At 38.5% G+C, this 16,384-nt stretch overlaps 1 protein-coding gene across 7 annotated transcripts in view; it reads left to right on the plus strand.

Annotated features, from left to right (window-relative positions):
• Nucleotides 1–595: 595 nt before the first annotated feature.
• Nucleotides 596–16,384, plus strand: part of LOC6897879 (diacylglycerol kinase eta) — a 44,382-nt gene continuing 28,593 nt past the window's right edge. For 5 of the 7 annotated variants that reach the window (XM_015182725.2, XM_003736834.3, XM_033376500.1 and 2 more), the window contains exons 1-2: nt 599–1,305; nt 8,565–8,678. In XM_015182725.2, the coding sequence (XP_015038211.2) occupies nt 1,066–1,305; nt 8,565–8,678 (354 nt within the window). In that variant the 5' untranslated portion in view covers nt 599–1,065. Of the gene's footprint in view, nt 1,306–8,564; nt 8,679–11,719; nt 12,164–16,384 lie in introns of those variants that run through there. The other 2 variants (XM_003736833.3, XM_002137945.4) reach the window with 2 other exon arrangements.

A 16,384-nucleotide genomic window follows, 5' to 3' on the forward strand; every position in this document is an offset into this window, starting at 1 on the left:
TCTCGTACAGTACGCCGCGCGGCTCCGACTCATCCAGTCCAGAGCAGAGCAGAGCAGAGCACAAAGGAAACGGGCACAGACTTCACCCACACAACACACCAAGGAAAAGCGGATGGAGAAAGGGACAACACAACCAGAAAATAAAAATAGAAAAATAAGAGCAGGAACAATAGCTGCAGGCCTCAGGCAGCAGTGTGCTAGTGTAGAATATTTTTTTATAAAGGGAGTTTGGCGGGGCAATGAATAAACGGAATAATTAAGGGAAAATTTCAATTATTGTAAACGTAATCGTGAAGATATATTTGTATACTCGTAAATGTGAAATCTGTGTAAACTGTGAGTGTTTTTTGTGTACGACAATTTTTTGCTAGACAATTTTCTATGTGGCGTTAAATGAGTGTTTGGTGTACTCGTGATTCGGACTAGTACTCGTACTCGTGTATTTATTGAATTGATTAACGTTTTTTCCAATTGAATAATTAGTTAGTGTTGCTTAAACAAATATATACATATATACATACATATAAATATATAGATATTGGACGGTATATACATGTGTTTATGTGCAAGTATTTTTGCTAAATTTATTGATATTGAATGTATACACTTTTTGTGCTTCGCTTCGGCAAAGGACGTTGATATAATATCAATTATTGTAATATCATAAGCCACTCTTGGACCAGAGTGTGACCCTTAAGCAACCGAACAAAGGGCATAGAAACAACGTAGAGGAGAACAAGTTATAGGGATCCTAGAGGTTGGGTGTCCATCCATTGTGTTTGTGCGTCCTGGCAGCTTTTTACATAAGCACTGAAAGCCACTGGGGACTGCCACCTGCGGCTACTGGTGCGTCCACTCTAAGCAGGGTTCCCTTTTTTATTCAACACTCTGCGTGTCCTGTGCTATTCTGCGTGTCCTTGCAACGTGACAGTCGCCCCAAGGAAGCCGCCGCCATTGCCACCCGCCGCCCGAAAGTATGCAAAGGAATTTCACAACGCCAAGAAGAGAAAACGTAGACGTCAAAGTAAACGTAAACGTGAACGTGAATGTTAGCGAAACCCGACAATGGCCCACTTAAAACTGGACACCCTCCACGTAGCCAGTCCCCGCAGCCCAAGGAGTGGACGCAGCCTCTCCAGTGGGAGGAGTAGTGGCTGCAGTTCGGGCAGCCTCTCGCCGGTGCCCATCATTCCGATCATTTCCATTAGCCGGGATGGCGACGACACCGAGTCGGAGTCGGAAATTGAAACGGAGCCGGCACGCCTCTTCCAGCGTCGCATGTCCACCAAACGCAACAATAATCTGGTGAGTATTGGTAGTATTTCCTCTCCTCCTCTGGCAGGGTTTCCTGTGGCTGTTTCGAGCTTAGCCACACAATGACTCGGTGGACCGGCATTACAAAGTTCCTCTCTCGAAGTTTTCCTCTAAAAGTATTCCTTCCTGACAGTTTCGCTCTGACATAGTACCTCTGGCAGCAGTGTTCCTGCGGCAGTTTCCAGACTCAATTTCCCTTTTGGCTCTGCACAGCCTGCACTTGGCAGCAGTGAAAAGAGTCCTCCATGGCTTTATCAGCCATGCAGCGATGCAGCGGAGCGTCAGCTCTAAAGTTTCTGGAGCGGAAGTTGCATGCCACGCAAAAGAGTAGCGGCGTGGCTAGAGGGCGGAGGGACAGGGCGTTGCGTGTGTGTCGGAGGGTTTGTGTTGCAAGTGGCGCCAGTGCCGCCGGCAGTGGCGTTTGCCAAAGGTCAGAGGCTCAGTTCAAGAAGTTGCTGAATATTTTAATGCCGCACTTCAAGTGTCAACTGTCGCATAGATCAAGGGTCGGTCTAAGCTGTTGCTATAATAATCATAATGTGCATTGAACATCAAACTTTTAGGCGCTTCAACAGAATATCACCTCCAAAATTAAGGTCCCAGCAAAAAAACGAAATGAAGGCCATTAAACCATTCATATATTTTAATTAAATGTTGCCATAGTTGCCTAGCGGCTCTCTCAAATGAAAGAATAAAAGAAAGAAAAAGACTGAAAGCACCTGAAAGACTCCGCGAAAATTTTGAAGCGAATAGGAAGCCTGAGAAAAGCTTCAATTAAGTTCTTTATGGTTTTGGTGTCACTTTGAAGCGTTCGACGCACTTCCTTTCCCCTCTCAGTATCCCCTTGGACCACGCGTCGTATGAATAATTTGTTCAGAGGCAAAAGTTCAAGCCCCGCCGCATATCCTTGGGTGGGGGCTTCTCCCGCGTTGCTCTGGCCATTTGATGTTAATTATACGCATCGCTGCACTTTGGCCTTTTCAAAAAAAAAAGGATTTTGATTGTATTTTTAGTACTGCGGTTTGTTGTTGGCAAGTCCAGGCAGGCTCTTGACCTCTCCGGGGAATACTCAAATGTATGAGAGTAAATAGCAATATTTTCCTTCAATTCTTCGTCGTTGGCAATTTTCGCTTTAAGTGCAGGGCATTTATTATTTGTGATTTATTTCGTTTGACGGCTGAACAAAAAACATTTTCCTGATTGTGACAGACAAGCAACATTCAAGTGCCACCCTATAGAGATGGAGGCGTGGCCACCATACTCGTATGTTGTGCGTATGTGTGTCTGTGTGTGGGGGGGGGGGGGGGCTTACATATGTCAAACCGCAGAACAATAAGCAAAACGTTAAACAAAAGCTTCTTAGTGCTTGAGCTGGATGGCACACGTTTTGGCACAGGAGACCGACAGAAGAGAGAAGAGAATACTCGTAGGACAATAGAGATGAAGAGGAGAAAAGAAGCCGAGAAAGCAGACAGGAAAACCTCAACAGTTGGCTGACAGTGCGGTTCATAACCACAGCAACACTGGGAATTTCTTTAAACAAAGAATAGTATCTACTTTAGGTACATACAAATGCTACTGAAATGTAAATCTTTACTAAACATTCTTATGAAATGCGATTAAGCGGCATCTTTAATTGCTTGAGTTCCTTACCCATTTGCATGGCAATTACTGCAGCCCTCAGCTCTCTGCCATTTAAATCCAACAATACCGTAAAAACCTACAGAATAAACAAAGCTAAAGGCCCTGGATCGCATTGTCTGTCGACTGGTTTTTGTTTGGACCCACTTTTGCAGACTTTTGCCGCAATATCCTCGAGACCCCCTCACTCTTTCCATTGCCAAGTGCCTGGTGAAAAATAACTTTTGAATTATTTACGACTATTTACACAGACAATTGGCCAACTGTTTTTTGTTCGTCCTTGCTCCTCACGTGAGCCTTCGAAGGATATGCTCCCTTCTCCTACAGCCAACAGCTAATTTCTATAAACTTCAGGCACAAAATAAAATCAAAAAGTCAGAGAGAAAGCAGCACGAAAGAGCGGATATTGGAGCAAGTAGAGCATAATCCTTATACATAATGTAGCAAAAGAGGCAATAAAAGAAAGAGAAGCTAAGGAAAGTCAAAACAAAGCCCAGGAAAAGTAAAGCAAAAGCAACCCCAATAAAAGAGTGTGGGAAATTTATACGTTATATTTACGCTGCCTGACTGAGAAACCAACAATGGAAAATCATATCCATATCTATGGGCTCTGGACCAGTTCATTTGATTTTTATTATTAAATAATTATTATACAATAAAAATCAAAAATAATAATTATATAATTCATGTTTTGATCTAAAAATAATAATTACTCAATAAAAATAATAATTATAATAATAATAATTCAATAAAAATCAAGAATAATAATTATAAAATAAAAATCAAAAATAATAATTATTCCATAAAAATCAAGAATAATTATTATAATAATATTTATTCAATAAAAACCAAGAATAATAATTATTCCATAAAAATCAAAAATCATAATTATTCAATAAAAATCAAGATTAACAATTATAATAATAATTATACAATAAAAATCAAGAATTATATTTATACAATAAAAATCAAGAATAACAATTATAATAATAATTATACAATACAAATCAAAAACGAGGGGGAACGTTGTGAGTTGCTGCGGACACCGCAACTCTACATTTATACCCGATACTAAGTCAGTATGGCTCTTCTCCGGCAGACGCCGTAATATTAAACGACGCACGACAAAGAGTGCGTGCGAGAGAGACAGAAAATCAGTCTGAGCGTGACGTCGGGCGCTGCGTAGCCACTACAAATTGATTTCTTGCTTTTGGCTATAAACATGATCTGATCTAATCCAGATTCAGCAATCTGATAGATATGGTCATTATCTATGATTCTGCGTTTTTAGTTTTCTCGAATCTGCAATATTGTGGATGCCACAGATTTTCGTCCTTTGTGCTGGCGGAAGTGGGCGGGGTAAAGTTTTGAAATAATTTTGTAGCAGTGACATATCACAGAAGTCTGGATCCAAAACATCGTTGCTCTAGCTCGTATAGTCTTTGAGCACTAGGCGCTGAAGGGGACGGACAGACGGCCGGACGGACAGACAGACAGGGCTCAATCGACTCGGCTATTGATGCTGATCAAGAATATATATACTTTATGGGGTCGGAAACGATTCCTTCTGTACGTTACACACATCCACTTTTACCACAAATCTAATATACCCCAATACTCATTTTGAGTATCGGGTATAACAATTATAATAATATACCCCAATACTCATTTTGAGTATCGGGTATAACAATTATAATAACAGTTATTCATTAAAAATCAAGAATAACAATTATAATAATAGTTATTCAATAAAAATCAAGAATAACAATTATAATAACAGTTATTCACTAAAAATCAAGAATAACAATTATAATAACAGTTATTCAATAAAAATCAAGAATAACAATTATAATAACAGTTATTCAATAAAAATCAAGAATAACAATTATAATAATAGTTATTCAATAAAAATCAAGAATAACAATTATAATAATAGTTATTCACTAAAAATCAAGAATAACAATTATAATAATAGTTATTCAATAAAAATCAAGAATAACAATTATAATAATAGTTATTCAATAAAAATCAAGAATAACAATTATAATAACAGTTATTCACTAAAAATCAAGAATAACAATTATAATAACAGTTATTCAATAAAAATCAAGAATAACAATTATAATAATAGTTATTCAATAAAAATCAAGAATAACAATTATAATAATAGTTATTCAATAAAAATCAAGAATAACAATTATAATAACAGTTATTCACTAAAAATCAAGAATAACAATTATAATAACAGTTATTCAATAAAAATCAAGAATAACAATTATAATAATAGTTATTCAATAAAAATCAAGAATAACAATTATAATAACAGTTATTCACTAAAAATCAAGAATAACAATTATAATAACAGTTATTCAATAAAAATCAAGAATAACAATTATAATAATAGTTATTCAATAAAAATCAAGAATAACAATTATAATAATAGTTATTCAATAAAAATCAAGAATAACAATTATAATAATAGTTATTCAATAAAAATCAAGAATAACAATTATAATAACAGTTATTCACTAAAAATCAAGAATAACAATTATAATAACAGTTATTCAATAAAAATCAAGAATAACAATTATAATAATAGTTATTCAATAAAAATCAAGAATAACAATTATAATAACAGTTATTCCATAAAAATCAAGAATAACAATTATAATAATAGTTATTCAATAAAAATCAAGAATAACAATTATAATAATAGTTGTTCAATAAAAATCAAGAATAACAATTATAATAACAGTTATTCAATAAAAATCAAGAATAACAATTATAATAACAGTTATTCAATAAAAATCAAGAATAACAAATATAATAACAGTTATTCAATAAAAATCAAGAATAACAATTATGATAATAGTTATTCAATAAAAATGAAGAATAACAATTATAATAATAGTTATTCATTAAAAATCAAGAATAACAATTATAATAACAGTTATTCAATAAAAATCAAGAATAACAATTATAATAATAGTTATTCAATAAAAATCAAGAATAACAATTATAATAACAGTTATTCAATAAAAATCAAGAATAACAATTATGATAATAGTTATTCAATAAAAATCAAGAATAACAATTATAATAATAGTTATTCAATAAAAATCAAGAATAACAATTATAATAACAGTTATTCAATAAAAATCAAGAATAACAATTATAATAATAGTTATTCAATAAAAATCAAGAATAACAATTATAATAATAGTTATTCAATAAAAATCAAGAATAACAATTATAATAACAGTTATTCAATAAAAATCAAGAATAACAATTATAATAATATTTATTCAATAAAAATCAAGAATAACAATTATAATAATAGTTATTCAATAAAAATCAAGAATAACAATTATAATAATAGTTATTCAATAAAAATCAAGAATAACAATTATAATAACAGTTATTCAATAAAAATCAAGAATAACAATTATAATAACAGTTATTCAATAAAAATCAAGAATAACAATTATGATAATAGTTATTCAATAAAAATGAAGAATAACAATTATAATAATAGTTATTCATTAAAAATCAAGAATAACAATTATAATAACAGTTATGCAATAAAAATCAAGAATAACACTTATAATAATAATTATACAATAAAAATTAAAAATCATAATCATTCAATAAAAATCAAGAATAATAATTATAATAATAATTATACAATAAAAATCTAAAATAAGAATTATTCAATAGAAATAAGAAATAATCATTATTCAATAAAAAAAAAAAAATAATAATTATATAATGTATTGTATTGTATAATTATTATTTTAGATTTTTATTTAAAAATTTTTTTTGTAGGGGTATATTAGATTTGTGGTGAAAATGGATGTGTGTAACGTCCACAAAAGACGAAAATCTCTGCCAAAAACAATATTGAAGAGACGAGAAAATTAAAAACGCACAATCATAGAGAATGACCATATTTATCAGATGGCCGAATCTGGATCAGATCGGACTATTATTATAGCCAAAAGTGACAAATCAATTTTCAGTCGCTACGCAGCGCCCGACGACACGTTTAAACTGTTTTTGTGTCTCTCTCGCACCATCTGTCGGAGGAGAGCCATACTCACTAAGTATCGGGTATAAATGTAGAGTTGCGGTCTCCGCAGCAACTCACAACGTTCCCCCTCGTTTTTATTATTTATCTTGTATCTTTTTACCTCTACAAAAGAGAGAGAGAGAGATGGTGGGCAAGCGACAAGGGACCGGTGGGTAATATTAAATCAAAATCAATACCCAGCTAACGAAAAATTTCAAACTTGCTTATCATCTTCTTTCCGTCTTCTGTCTTGCGTCCTGTGTCTGCCCTGATGGACAGACGCTGGCTTTGTCGGCTTTTGGCCAGGGCCAATTTGGCGTATACTTGATGTGTAGTCAACGCCATGCCCCATGGCCACGCACACAGAATGATTGATTGACGATGATTGATCTTGATATGATAGTACCGTAACTTTGATTTTTAGTCACAGTTTGAAAGGGGGCGTGGGATTCACTTTCCAATTGAATTTTCGTCTGCTCTTTTGTGCGGGGTCATTCAACCTAAGTGCCAGTTGGTTTCTATGAAATTTCGGGAGCAGTTTTAAGTACAATTTAAGTCAGAGTTGGCCGTTAAAGAGCTTTTAGCTGGCCACTCTTCTAAGCTGCGCAAACATTTCCGCTTTGGTTCCTTCTCCAATTTTGCTGCACAAACAGAATGGAGAAAATGAAATCAAATGGAATTCTCTACAACTTGATTCGTTGCAATTTCTTCTAAAGATTTTTCCATTATTATTTGACGTTGAATTTCCTTTTAGCCCCCCGAGGATACGAGAGTGTAAGAGAGAGGGAGTAAATGGCGCTTGATCCGGTGGAAATGAAACTTAAACGGATTGCAATTGTGCGCTTTTCAGCCAGCGGCATGGTATTCTCATTCCCATTCTCATCGATTCCTGAAGTGTTCTAAGAGCTTACTGTCCAGCGAAGTTGACCAAGTCGCACAATTTGCTGAAATCAAAAGGTTTATTTGTCGAATAATTGGCCCAGATTATTGTCACTTTTGTCGACTTCTGGCCCCGATGCTTATTTACACTTTTATATTTCGCTTTTCCCGCACAACACTTTCCCACTTTCCCGGGGCATTTGCTTTTGTTCGCGACTCGCAAATAAGTGTGAATGGGGGAGAAAAATGTGACTGAGTGTGATTGGCCTTTGTTTGCACAATTGATTGCCGGCCATATTGTTTCCCCACACACACACACCACTGAGCGACAGAGCCACACTTGCCACTGGCTTTTGTTAGTATGCAGCCAATTATGGTTGACATCCAGCTGGCGATTGCAATTGACGGGGCACCACAGAGTCGACCGAACAGGATTCAGGTCCATGTTCATGTCCAGGTCTAGGTGCAGGTCCAATGTTCCTTGAGTCTGTGACATGCCATGGCACTCATTATTATTGACTCTCTAGTGTGAAGTGCAGTGTCAGCGCCATCCAATGGCTAATTGCCAATGGAATATATGTTTTTCTATCCAAGTGAACCGTCTGCTTCTACGCTGTTTAAATAACTGTATCTATCTATTTATTCTCTTTACTTTCTCTAGTCTGCCATCATTAAAGAGGGTTTCCTGCTGAAGCACACCTGGTCGTTTCAGCGCTGGCGACGTCGCTACTTTCGCTTGAAGCGAAATAACTTATTTTATGCCAAGGATGAGAAGGTAAGTTTTAAGATGAATGCAGGAATTATACAGAAATCTGCTACGCTGCTAATCAAAGCTCATCAATTGGCAACGTAAATGAACGAAACCAGTTATCCGATTACACTGCGTATACGTATTGTCAAGGTCTCCGCATCGCATGACGATGTTGTTGTTGCAAGGGTCACAATTCCACAGGTAACTCAATTTCCATTGGTAGATAGAGAACCAAACAGAGGGAAATGCAGATGATAGACTCCGCCATAGAGGGAAACGAAGGTGACAGATGCCTCGTTAGGGAAGCAGAGATGATACAGAGGGAAGCAGAGATAATAGACCCCTCTATAGCTATGGACCCCTCGAGGCTGCCCCCCTTTTTGTGATTCCAGCGGAGACGATAAGTGCTCTCAATTTGCCATTTTCCGCTGATGATTGCCATGCTGGCTGCGTTCCAATGCAGTTTGATGGATTCCGGATCTATCTTTGCCTCACTCATTGTGCCTTATTTTCAGTGCTTGGTGTTCCCCCCTCCGTACATCTACACTATGACCTTTGGCATTTTACAGCTGCGGGCTGTAAATTTTCTGGATCAAATTGCCCCCAGAGCAAAAGCAAATTGCAGGATACAATTACCAAATGAAATTACCGCGCAACTTGAAAGCAAAACAATGAAAGGTTCAGTGCGGCACGGAGAGAGGTAGCAATGGGATGGGGATGGGGATGAGGCTGAGGAAGGGGAAAACAGCTTTAGTTAGGGACAGCAGACAGGTGAGACAGACACCGAAATTGGTTTATTGCGTGCACTACCCGCTCTATGCCAGTCATAATGAATGCTTTTAAAATTCAGCCCCCGCATATAATGCCATCCTCTAATAGAATCAGAGCGACTGGGAGAAAGTGGGGGCTCCACTTTTGGTGGACCCAAAGGTTATGGGGCTGATTGCACTGGCTTTTGCTTTTAGTGACTCAATAAATCAAGGGGAAAATTCCCACTGCCGTTCGCTCAAGGCGGCTCTTGTTTCAATGTCAAATTGATTCAATTGTGGGGCCTGGCATGCTCGTGCTAGTGCTCCACCCCCATCATTAATCATATTAACGAGACTAATTGACCAGACAAATCAATAATTTATGGTCAAAGCTGAAGTTGAAGTTGAAGTCGACGTTTATATAACAATCATTTTGCTGCAGACAACAGACTTCTTATGCGAATTACGTACTGAACCCAAACCAATGCTTGAATTAAACCTCTAGTCCTTCATTCTTTCGTTATCCAATCATACAGTGAAGGGGCCCCCACGACTGACGTCAATGACGTTCATCACCAAATCATGCAACCCGCATATACAACTCTCACATATGCAACAATTTCGCAAAACTTTCGCAACAAACGGGGAAGCACTTGAGCGTTTTAGCGGCTTGGCTCTAAGAGGGGCCCCACACAAATATTGCGTATACGTCATGTATGGTTTTTATGTTTATACAATCTTAAGCGGTGTTGAGGTCGATGGGTGGGAGGAGGTAAAATGCATGTTGCTGCGTCTTCGCTGACGCATTTCCATTATACAACAGGACAGGAATAAATGCTGCCGCCACCACAGATCGTTTGATACAACCGCAAAGCAGAACAGAACAGAGGTGGGTGCGAAAAGGTACAATGTTGCCATGACGATGGTCCCATTGCCACTGGCATTTCACGCCCCACGGAATCAAGGAACCGTCTAGCGTCAGTTATTTTGATTAAAAATTCCATTTGATGCTCGATAAATAGACCTTAAGGTGGCTCTTTATTAAAAGGTTAACATCACAGCTTAAACATTTACGTCCAAGGACTATACCAAGGAGAGAACTCATTAACTGTAGGCACGAAATTTCAATTATAATTACGCATACGCCATGTTGCGCCCAAGTGGCTTAAACGGCTGACAATTTGTTGCCTACGGGTGCTGCTGCTTCTGCTGCTGCCTCCATAGCAAACTCTCATAAAAAGAAAGAAATTGGGGGAAAACAAAAGACGAGGCTGGGAAAACTACGAGTACGCGTGTCAGGCAAATACGCAAGGCGTGAGAAACCAGCCAAAGGCCGCGGTTCAAGTTTGGGTTCGGTTCTAAGTTGAGGCAAAAGAAAGGATAAGACATGAATGCCAGCTAAAAAGGAAAGAATGACGACCGGTAATTTCATGGGAGGAGCTGGGGATGGCTGTTGATGCTCATGTTGATGATGGTTACTCTGCTCGTAAAAGCGCAAATTTTTGTTTGCATTGTTTTCATCGTAGTCTTCTCCTACTTTGTCTCTTTGTTTCTCTCTCTCTACTTTTCTCTCCTTGTTTTGGCTTAAGCCGCTGCCGAAGGTTCTTTCGGTATTTTCTTCTTCTTTTAGCCCACTAGCATGCGACTGGGTAATAGAGGAGAATGGGCAGGGAAATCCACCACAGTTGTAAAGTTGTAGAACTCTGCATCCGGCCATGTGCTCGCTGTCCATGCGAGAGTGTGAGGATGCTGTGTGGGTGGTTTGTTTTGAAACGTAAAAGCTTTTCTTTAGAAAGAGAGAGAGAGAGAGTGAGAGAAAGAGAGAGAAAAAGCTTTTCCTTTCAGGGTTGTCAGGTCATACATAGTTATTGGAAAATAAGTTTTCATTTCATCAGATTTACATTTACAGAAAAAATAAAAAATAATAATAAGAAAATGTAAGAAATAATTATTATTCTCAGAATTTTGTATATATATTTATTTATGTTTTGTTGTGACCCTTCTTTATATTCTGCATTGTAGATATTTACGAAGTTCTATATAAAAAAATCATAGTTTTCTAACAAACTTTCTCTCAGTGAATGCACACATCTTGAAAAAAAAGAGCTTTTTGTGCTAACCCCAGACCTAAAGCAGACCTCAGTGCAGACCCATCCCATCCCCCACACGCACCTGTAAATATTTGTATCCTTTCGGGGCGCATGGCAGGCTGTCGGCCAGGAAGGCATCAGCGGCAACGGCAGCGGCTGGGTCTCCCCTCTGTCTGTCCCTCTGTCTGTCCCTCTGTTTCGTGGTGGGTTTCCTCTTGGCGGCCAATAAAAGCGAGTGCCAGGCAGGACTCGAGCTCAGTTCAAACTCAACGAAGCAGTGTGCCACATCTTAGCGGCAAAAGCAACAGCAAACAGCAGAAGCAGCATCCGACAGAGAGGAGTCACACACCAAACAAACTCAAGCCAAATAATTAATAATTAATCAAAACTCAAAAATGTATCATAGACAAAAGAAAAGTTATAATTTTAAGTGAGGAAATAGACAGTAAAAAACCACCAAGAAAATATCCCTTTAAATTATTTCTTTGTGAGGCGACGGCAAGTGGTCTTTGCCCAAGCCTCAAGCTCTCAAGTTTTGAAAGATGTGAACCCCGAAATCCCCCGGAAGAAACTAAGCCATAAACTGAAGAAGCAACAGTGCTAAAACCATAAACTAAAAGCCTAAATCACCGCTAAATCAATATTCGGCTTGTGTGTGTGTGTTTTTGGGGTAAGTTTTGTACAGCTTTTATGCCTATTTCATTTTGAATAATCGCCGCTGTTCCCGGCATTAGTGATTTGCTTAAGGGCTTACCAAAAATTTCCGTCGGCTTTCGGCATTAATGCTGGAACAAACATATTTATTTGCTGAGCTCCAAGTCCGGAGATTTGTTGGGGGCCCCTAAAACTTTTAATTGGCTAATTTAATTAATGTTCGCTAGTTGTACGTCTTGCGAACATCGTCCTGATGGATGTCCGATTGAGACTCCTGTCATTAATTTAAACTTTTGGCGGCGGCAGGCAGACGTTGATGAATATATGCGAGTGCTCCTACTGCAGAAAAAGGGAAGCTGTACTTAGCTTTTCGCCAGACACATTTACCTCGTACTGATACTCATATTCTTACTATTTTTGTTTCATCCACAATTGACTTTACCAGACAAACAACATACCCATTGTGTGAAAAAGAGCCGCATCAATTGAGCAACAGAGCAGTGACCTCTTGTCTGAGTCTGGAAGCAGATGAAGTAGCAGTAGCAGTGTCGGTGTCTGTGTCTGTCTGCTGGGGGTCTGACAACTTCTCATTGCCCAGGTCTCCTGCTTGAAATGGCAACAGAAGCAGCACTTTCTGGCTAATTACTAGGGCATACACAGACACATCGGCCAATAGACACACACTCATATTGTATAGCCAAACAATATGTGTATGTTGAGCATATGTGTGGTTGTTAAGGCCATGCAGAAGGGGCTGCCAAACAATCAGCCAAAGTGACATATATACAAAGAGAATTATACGCATATTTATGAACAGAATAGGAATAGGGTCGGAAAAGTGCAAATTAAAATGGGGCAGAGGGCGAACCCAATGAAAACGATACATGAATAAGCTCTGCGCCGATAATGGACTAAACAGAACTTACATACCTGAAAGATATTGTCCTCGTGCTGCTGCCAGTGGCAAAATGGTTGCGTGCCTCGAATGCCATGCCAGCCATGGCCATGTGCGTGTCCCCAGGATGTTGGGCCAAACACACACACACACAGTGTCACACCCGTGAAGAGGATGTTATCCTGCGGCCATGTGCAAATGTTTATTGTGCTCAGTGTGTTGAAAAATTTACATGCCACCTTCTTACCCACCCGCTCCAGTCAAGTACGAGGAGGACATCCTACTTCTCTGCTGCTGCTGCTCCTGAAAGCTTGTAATGTAACCGTTGGACAATGAGCACATTGCCATGTCGATGTCCTCTTCGTGTCCTGTGGCCAGGTGTCGGAGCAGATTAGACTTTTCCTTTCAGGGAGGACTTACGTGCATGTGTGCCGCTTTTCCCTCTCTCTCCTCCTTCGGGCTTTGGCTAATTTTTGTTGGGACTCGTGGAGCAGCAATAAAATTTGCCAAATCATTTTTGGATTTTATTGTTATCCTCGAGAGCATGAAGAGAAAAATGAAATGAAACATCCCGACAATCCCAGGAGAAAAGTCCTGAAACAATGGGCTCAAAAGATGAGACGGGGGATTTCAGCTCCCGAAAGTAAAGCTTTGAAAAATTGATTAGATTCCCCTTATTCATATAAATATTGCATCAAACTTCATGGTCCAAATATTGTTGCGAAAAATTCCACAGAATAATTAAGGAAATTCAGTCACTCCAGGGATTTTTAAAGAGTTATGCCAAACTTTTATTAGATTCATATTTCATACAAAACATTTACAAAAATTATTCAATGCCAAACAATTGCCAAAAGTGGCATCCCAAAATAATACAATTTTACCTAAATTTTTAATCAGCATAAAATTATGAATTATTCATGGTAATAATTCAGCATAAAATAACCATTGATTAAATGCATAATTTATCTGAAACATTCCTCCTATTCATTCAATGATTTTCAATTGCCAAAAACTACACAGTATACACAGATTCCACGACTTATAACAGGAAATTTAATTATTCAATTTAATCAGCAGAAAATCATTCCAATGCGAATTCACACAAAAATACAATTTCAAATGGAAAATAGTTTGAAATTTCCGAATGACGTCAGTAGTCATTGAGGGCGGACACATTTACCTTTTAGTATCTCTTTTTTGCGAGTGGGGGGTAGAGGAGATTAAGTTTTCATAAGCTGAAAAAGCGGCGGACAACTTGTTTTGCCTTGGCAATCCTAACGGGCTATGGTGTGACTCTAAAATTAGCCACAAAGGTTACATTTATAACATGCAATGGAGGTCGAAAGTCAAACCAGGATGTCTGTATTGGAGGGCTGTCAGGTCAGAGAACATGTGCTAGGAATCCAAAGTGTAACTGCAGATATCTCTATCATTTTGCATTAATTTCCATGATAATTATTGGAGAGCTCAACACAGAAAGAGCTGCCGAAGATTGTTCTGTTCTAAATTGGCCTTCTTGTGCAGCGCACATTGCGTATGAGCAATGTTTTCTCTCCTTCAACATTTAAATTAAATGCCGTGCATCCTTAGGCCACCACCACCTCTGCAGTGAACTAAACGGACTGTAAATTCTACTAAATAAAACAGAGATTGCACAATTGTTGAGCACACTTTGCCCAATTTGCATATCATTTGCACATGTTCTCTGTGCAAGGACACAGCACGGACTGGACCCTCTCAGCTCTCAGCTGGCGAGTGCATAACTTGCAGGCTTAGTTTTTCGAAAAGGTTTTTCTTTTGGTTAATTTATGGACACATGAGTCCGCCGACCCGAAGAAGCCCGAAATCAAACACAAATGAGGTCACACAAGGGCTCCGAGCTACAAAGTCACGTGCCACAAACAGCACAAAAGAAGGGGAAACTTTTTAAGATTCGGTATTTTTCGGTAGAAAGGGCAAAATCAATATTCTGATGAGGGTCTGCCTGCAAATTTTGTGAAACAATAAAAGCAGCCACATGTGATACTATTTTGACAAACTGCATGAACAGAAAACTGTATGGGGATTATGCATGCACGAAAAAGTGGCAATAAATTCAAATTAATTCCACTCAACTGATTTCGAATAAACATTTACCTTCGGTTCTGTCTCCTGGTCTTGCTCTGACCTTTCAATTTTAGTTTTATTCAACATTTCAATAGAACAATATCACACAATGCCTGCTCATAATCCAAGGCCAGGCATTAATACAATATCTGATGCGAGAGTTACCCTGACATGTAACAATTTAAACAAACTGCCACACAGACTCGGAAAGAGAGAGTATTGCCAGTGCGTTGCTACGAAAAGCTGCAGCCAAATGAAAAGTGTCAGCCAGATGGAAGCGGATGTAGGCGCTGGAACTCCCAGGACCCTCCCTGAATGCTGCCTGGCAGTCGCAGTCCCATTCCCTTTGTTAGCGTCTGGCATCCAACTGACGTGGATGACAGTTTCGAATGATGCTTTTCAGTTGCCAGTGAAGCCAGCTGGCGCTAGTTTAATCAACATAAATGTAGCGACGCCCCTGCTCATAGGAGGAGCCTCATATCCGGCCTCGTGTGCCTCATGCTCGTAGGCTTCTCTTGGGCCTACTCATTTTTCATATGGCGTGGAGCTCTTTATTGACTTTAATGACTGCATAAACATCGACCCGTAGTGGAACAAGCACTACTCCTCCCCCTATACAACATCCTGCACTTAATGAACTTGTTCATTTGTTGCACGTGAACGGAATAAATGTCTTGGGAGTACATCTATTTCTATATTTCTTCCGTCACTCAATGCTACGTGACAAGAGATTGGGTCGTCCCCTGCCTTGTGTTCTTATCTAAATTTCATATTTGTCTTGGGTGATTTTACAACTGAATTCAAAAGGAAATATGGCTGAAGAGGCCCAGCCCCTGGTCTGGGGACACGCATGAGTGGTCCTAAGTCGTAAGTCCAAAGCGATGACATGACCTTCTCCGTCTTGTGTCAAATATATTATTTTAATCAAAGGACCAAAATGAATTCAGGCGCAAATGAAACAAATCAGCTGACCAATACTCGTATTCGTACTTGTATTCGTAGATGACGTGTCAGTGGCAGAACTTGTCGAATTAATACGATCGCCATCAAATAAATAAATACAACACGAACATTGGACATCGGGACAATGGACACAAAGCAATTTAATGCCCCATTTGAAATATAACGCATACCACACGCTGTACCGTCAATGGCAACACAATGCCAACGTACACACACGCGTATATTGTCAAAGAAATGATATTAATTCTTGGGCCTGGTCAATTGCCATGG

This window comes from Drosophila pseudoobscura, chromosome 2 (genome assembly GCF_009870125.1).
Source record: "Drosophila pseudoobscura strain MV-25-SWS-2005 chromosome 2, UCI_Dpse_MV25, whole genome shotgun sequence".
NCBI classification, from domain to species: domain Eukaryota; kingdom Metazoa; phylum Arthropoda; class Insecta; order Diptera; family Drosophilidae; genus Drosophila; species Drosophila pseudoobscura.